The sequence below is a fragment of the Tachypleus tridentatus genome, chromosome 2 (genome assembly GCF_004210375.1).
Source record: "Tachypleus tridentatus isolate NWPU-2018 chromosome 2, ASM421037v1, whole genome shotgun sequence".
Taxonomy (NCBI): domain Eukaryota; kingdom Metazoa; phylum Arthropoda; class Merostomata; order Xiphosura; family Limulidae; genus Tachypleus; species Tachypleus tridentatus.
In genome coordinates, this window is record NC_134826.1 from 82,423,416 (window position 1) to 82,429,415 (window position 6,000).

At 33.7% G+C, this 6,000-nt stretch overlaps 1 protein-coding gene across 4 annotated transcripts in view; it reads left to right on the top strand.

The window, feature by feature from the left end:
- LOC143244366 (uncharacterized) overlaps positions 1-5,428 on the top strand; it is a 39,911-nt gene extending 34,483 nt beyond the window's left edge. For 2 of the 4 annotated variants that reach the window (XM_076488905.1, XM_076488906.1), the window contains exons 2-3: positions 1,289-1,529; positions 3,036-5,428. In XM_076488905.1, coding sequence (XP_076345020.1) covers positions 1,497-1,529; positions 3,036-4,139 — 1,137 coding nt within the window. In that variant the 5' untranslated portion in view covers positions 1,289-1,496 and the 3' untranslated portion in view covers positions 4,140-5,428. The remainder of the gene's footprint in view (positions 1-1,288; positions 1,530-3,035) is intronic. The other 2 variants (XM_076488904.1, XM_076488907.1) reach the window with 1 other exon arrangement.
- Positions 5,429-6,000: the final 572 nt, after the last annotated feature.

The following is a 6,000-nucleotide window of genomic DNA, read 5'->3' on the forward strand; positions in this document are numbered from 1 at the left end:
AATATTTGACTTAAACGGATTCACTTAATCAAACATTTCAAATAGACTTATGATGAAAACAAAATTAACAAACAACTTAATTATTGGTAATTTAAAGTGATTATTGGTTAGAAAAATCAAGAATCTCTTTCCTCGACAAAAATAAAAAAAATTAATAAAAAGAGATTGTTATCATCTTGGGTTGCATTGTTTGAATCAAACATGAATAGCAACAGATTATTATGTCGTTCTAAAATCACAATGCTATGTCGAAGTTACAATACTAATTAATAAACAATTAGCTGGAATAGTTCCATCGATGTTTATCCTATTCTGACGAACGTGAATATTCAACTTAGAATAATCACATCGTAATTTATCGGTGGTACCTGTTTGTCAGATACAATAAAAACACATTGTCCTATATTGTGCTCTTTTATTAAATACGAGGAGGAAACAGCGACGAAGAAAAGAAGATTTATTTCTATTTTGTTTTTTATAATTATATTCCAGGAAAGTATAAACTAAAATGAGAACACACAAAATAAACTTAGAAATAAACAGTGCGCACAAATACAGCTTTAAATATTTTGTTACTGCTGGTCTGTTGCTGGAGGCTTCACTTAACTAGAAAATATAAACTATACAGAGAATAATTTAGTAAAAACTAAAAAAGGAAGGCTGACGTAAGAAAACTGAAGCAGCCTTATTTCGCATCAGAAAATATTTAATTCCTAGCCAGCTATGAGTTATATAAACATTTTGTAAGGGAGATTTCACGGCATTACTCAGTAATACATAGTGTGGTTTGGTTTTTGAATTTCGTGTAAAGCTACACAAAAGCTATCTGCACTAGCCTTCCCTAATTTACCAGTATAAGACTAGAGGGAAGGCAGCTAGTCATCATTATCCACTGTCAACTCTTTGGATGCTCTTTACCAATGAATAGTGGGATTGATCGTAACATTAGAACGTCATCACGGCTGAGAGGGCGAGCACGTTTAGTTTGACGTGGATTCGAGCCCACGACCTTCAGATTGACAGTTGAATGCTTTGGTTTAAAAGAAAACGTGAAACAAATACCTTATTTAATGTAATTAATGGCAGGATATAACATCTCAAAAACTGATGAAAAATAAAAACCTTTCTTTTCAAACACATATCTTTAATTGTATCATCTCACTTCACTCGCTATGGAGAAGATGTTTATTGTTGCTGTACAGTATTTGTATAGTTTGTCTGTCTTCGTATAGGTCTCATTATAACATCTAATATAGTATCTCATTTTATTTTTATTTTTACAACATAGGTTATGTCCATCTTAGCTGGAACATTGAAACAACATATTTCCAACTTTAAATGATATTTGAGCTTCAATCTCTCAACAGACATTAACGTAAAAGATCTACAATTTCTCGTAAATACAGACTTTCTAATCATCCCAGATGGCGCCCATATGTTAATACAGACTTCCTAGTCGTTCCAGATGGTGCTCTAATGTTAATACTGCGATAGAAATGGCAAGGAAGTCCGTTTGTGTTTCATCAAAGGTAAAACATTTTCATAACAATAGGACCTCATCCCCCTCTTTACAGTGAGGAGGGGATTAAGAATATTCCAGTCTTAGTTGAAGTGTTTTTGGTTTTTTTCCCTTTAGGTTTCCACAGTGTATTTGGATGAAACAGGTAAACTTCCCAGTATGTTGGTAGAGATGATGGAATTAGAAAACAATCGAACAACTCCCTTCTGGAATTAATTATATCTGCAATCCTGCGTCATGTTTCATTAAATTTATGACGTCTAAGAAGCTTTATTTATGTTAGACATTTAACAGCTTAACACGGCTATATGTACCATTTACGGTACGTATTGCTGTTAAAATACCTTCTGAAGGATGGCTTTTGCCACAGAACATGTAGTTCTTAAAAACACTGCTTTTGTACACATTTCATTTGAAATTAACAATTAACTATATATGAGAAGTAAATAAAATACATATTCACTATAAATAGAAGGCACTGTATTGCGTTTACTGTCTGTTTTTTTGTCAATATCTTACTATAATGGAAGAATAATTGTATTTATGTACTAGCAGAGTTCTGTAAAACATCTGCGGTCAAATTAGTATGTCTACTGCAACAATACTTCTTTAAATATAGGATTTGTAGAATAATACAAAACAATTCTAACTGCAGATACCGAAATGTATAAGTACACTTGTTTTAAGCGTGAAAATACTTAAAATTGCAGATACTGAAATCTGTAAGTACACTTGTCTAAGGCTTAACGTTGGTAAAGGTTGTTAAGTAGTACAGCTTATATTCGATATAGAAATAAATTAACACTAACTTGTGTACGTTTTTTTATTTAGTTACTTAGGACTAAACTTTACCATACTTAATATTAGTAATAAATGAACTTATAATGTTATTGTACGGCCTAACGTTACACCTTTTACAAACTTTGATAAACTTATATGTTGTATAAAATATTTACAAAATTATACCTACATCTGTCGTTTGTCTACGTCCATTGAAATAAAATGCCCGCGCTTGCGCATTTAGATAGTAAAGTGCGCGAACATTTTCGTGACAGCCACAAGGTTTTGGTTTGTTTTGAATTTCGCGCAAAGCTACTCGAGGTTTATCTGCGCTAGCCGTACCTAATTTACTTGTGTTAGACTTGAGGGGAGGCAGCTAGTCATCACCACTTACCGCTATCTCTTGAGCTACTCTTTTACCAACGAATAGTGGGATTGACTGAACGTTATAACGCCCCACCGCTGAAAGGGCGAGCATGTTTGGTGCGATGAGGATTCAAACCCGCGACCGTCGGATTACGAGTCGAATGCCTTAACTCACCTGGCCATGCCGGGCCATATATTAACACATATTTCAGATATATTACTATTACTTCACGATTTTACATAAAATGTACTTGCCTAAAAATTAAAAAAGAAATTGAAATTATCTTCAATAATTTAAATTTAATTGACTTATTCTTGGACAAAAACGGATCTTTAACTTTAATTTATGATTTTATTTCACTCTTTGCAGGTATCGTTTCTGGTAATACTAACTGTGCTAAGCGAAGGTCTGACTGAAACTTCAAATCCAAAGCCTAGTGAAACTCAAACCAAAGCGGACGATGACCATATCAGTCAACAAGAGCAACCGCAGGCTAGTAACAGAAATAAAGGAATTTTGTTTCTTACTAACCCGAGTCCAAATAGATTTCAGTATCGTAGAACGTTTGAACCAAGGAAAAACTTAGCGGAACCGGGCAAAGGATTCTCATCTTTTTTAAAAGATTTTTCAGATTTTCCCAAGCACTCCAGTTTTGAAGAAATATTTAAATTTCAACCGTCTCAACCTGTTAGGCCTAATTCAACTCCACGCTCATACAAATTTAACCCTTCAACAGCCATACGTCGCCCTCTTGTGTACAACTCACCACAGTATGCAAACAGCCGTGAAAGATACGAAAATAAGAATAATAGGTTCAAAAGCAGCATACTAGAATACGGACTCCAAAATCCTAACCAAAACAATAAAAATTGGTTAATACAAAATAGAAACTCTGCGCATAGCGATAACAGCCCTTATATTAGGAAACATTTGGATGTCAGGGAAGATCCACAAAATCCATATGAGCCAGCTGTAATACCGATTTATCACATTCCTCGAAGACACGCAAATAAATCTCCACCTAAACAAACTGACTCATTCAGACAGAAAGCACCGCTTTCACCTGGCTTTCAACAAAATAATGGTAAACAAAGCCAAAGACTGTCTTCTCCACTTCTGGAGTATCTTACAACGTCCAACATCTTCGGGAGTAATGAAAACGTTGATGAATACCCAAAGGTTTTCAAGTTTAATGAAAAACGAATAAACATCGTGGAGTTCGACCGCGATAAGAAAAATGGACTAATTGAAAACTTGGAAAAGGGTGACTCGTTGGATCCTGAAAACATTCCTCGAAATAGATTTCTCATCTTTCATGGTGGTGTGTACGAACAAGATGATACTCTTGACACCCGAGGAATCATTGAAGATGAGCAAGAACCTTTCAAACCCGTACAACTGAACTTTTCAGATTTTTTCAATAATAATGATGAGGATAAGGAAGAAGGATTTATTTTCTACCGTCCTTTGTAGTTAAAACTATCATGAGGCCTTAAGTCCGTACTAGAGTACTGGGATGTATGTGTGGCCTAGAAATCTCTGCATTGCTGATAACGCAGAAAAGCATTGTTTACCAAAGTATATATATGTATATACACATATATATATATATTATATAAGTAATCACTTGAAACAGTAGTGTTATTTATTTAATATATTATTGGCAAATAATAAATAATTATAATTTTGAGAAAATTAAAAATTATCGTTTTCTTAAATAATTTTATTTTTTAGTAAGTAATTATTCTTACCTGTTTGAAATAAACCACTATAATATAAAATAATTGCACAGTCTTTATTTAAAGAAAACATAGAATGGACGTTTTCCGTGGTTAACGTAATCAGACTATGAATCCCAGGTATCAGAGTTTCCTAACTGTTGTCTGAAAAACATACTCTGCCCTGTGTATGTATTACACAAACGTGGCGGTTAAATCTCATTATTCGATCAGATTAGTGTTCTCTAACAGGTGGTGGTTGGTTCCAATGGATATCTGCTTTTAATCTCATCTAATGGTCTAAAATTAGAAACGGTTACGTGTACACCCCATCCCCAGTGACTCAGCACTAAGTCTGAAGGCATATAATGCTAAAAACCAGGTTTCAATATCCGTGATGGCTGTTGGACATGTAGCCATTTTATAGCTTTGCGAAAGATTTAGAAAGAAAGAAAAAGATAGAAACTGTTTAAAACGACAACTATTTATTTCAGTTGCTATTCGAATATAAAAACAGAAGCGCTTTTGGTTTAGGTATTCAAATTCAACATAAATATACCCGCTGCCTTAAAAGTCACTTTGTTGTAAAGCACAAAGATACACAATGGTCTATATGTGCTCAGACTACTGCAGGTATCAAAACCCACTAATTTACCTTAGCACTGAGACATTAGAAGTTAAAAGTTATTTAAGCTTGACATACTATTTTAATCACTTAGACGTATCACAAAATAAGAAATATGATAACCCAAGATCTTTTGATTATTGGATTTTTTACTTTAAAATTAGTTTAATTTTTCCAGTACTTTCTCTTTTGGTGGTAAGTGTGCCAATATTTTCGCTGCCATTTAATACCCGTGCAAGAAAAAAAACTCCAAGTAGGCGTGACTGAACATTTCTCCTTGGAAAGGGGGGAGGGAGGAGAAAATGGTATTTTTGAAGTAATCGATGTCTTTGTTTTCTTTTTCTTCCAACGTACGTGTATAATTATTATTCTGATAAGTGTTCTAGTAATTTTCTTGTTATGAATAAAATGTATAACTTGTTTTAAAATGTGTCATTAAATAATTGATTTATATGCAAACACGTTAAACTTCTATCTACCTGCTTGAAAATGGGTGTAAGTGAATCAGACCAGAACTGCAAAAAAGGTAAAACATGTCCATCAAGTAGACGTTATTTTCTAAACATAATTACGTCTCTTATTTTGTTGTTCTAAGAAACGAAACGCAAAACTCAATTTATGTCTTTTTACCGTTACGTATCACAGAAGTAAATTTCGTAAACGATTCACAGTAAACGAGTTTCTTTAAGTGAAACCTTTGTGAATTCTCTTCTTGACCAACTTATAGAAATGTCAAAGACTGGTTGCACTTACTAAGTGCAATTATTTCCATTAGCTGTGGTGTTTTCCTTACGCAATTGCACTTTACAAAGTATGTTGTGACGAGTTTCGAAGATAAATATGCAAACACAATCCAGTTACTTTCTTTAGCTTTACAACTGCCCAAATAAAGTTCAACACATGAATTTCTTCGGGAAGCATAATAAGTTTTAGTTAGTTTGTTTGTTTTTAATTTCGCGCAAAGCTACACGAGGGCTATCTGCGCTAGCCG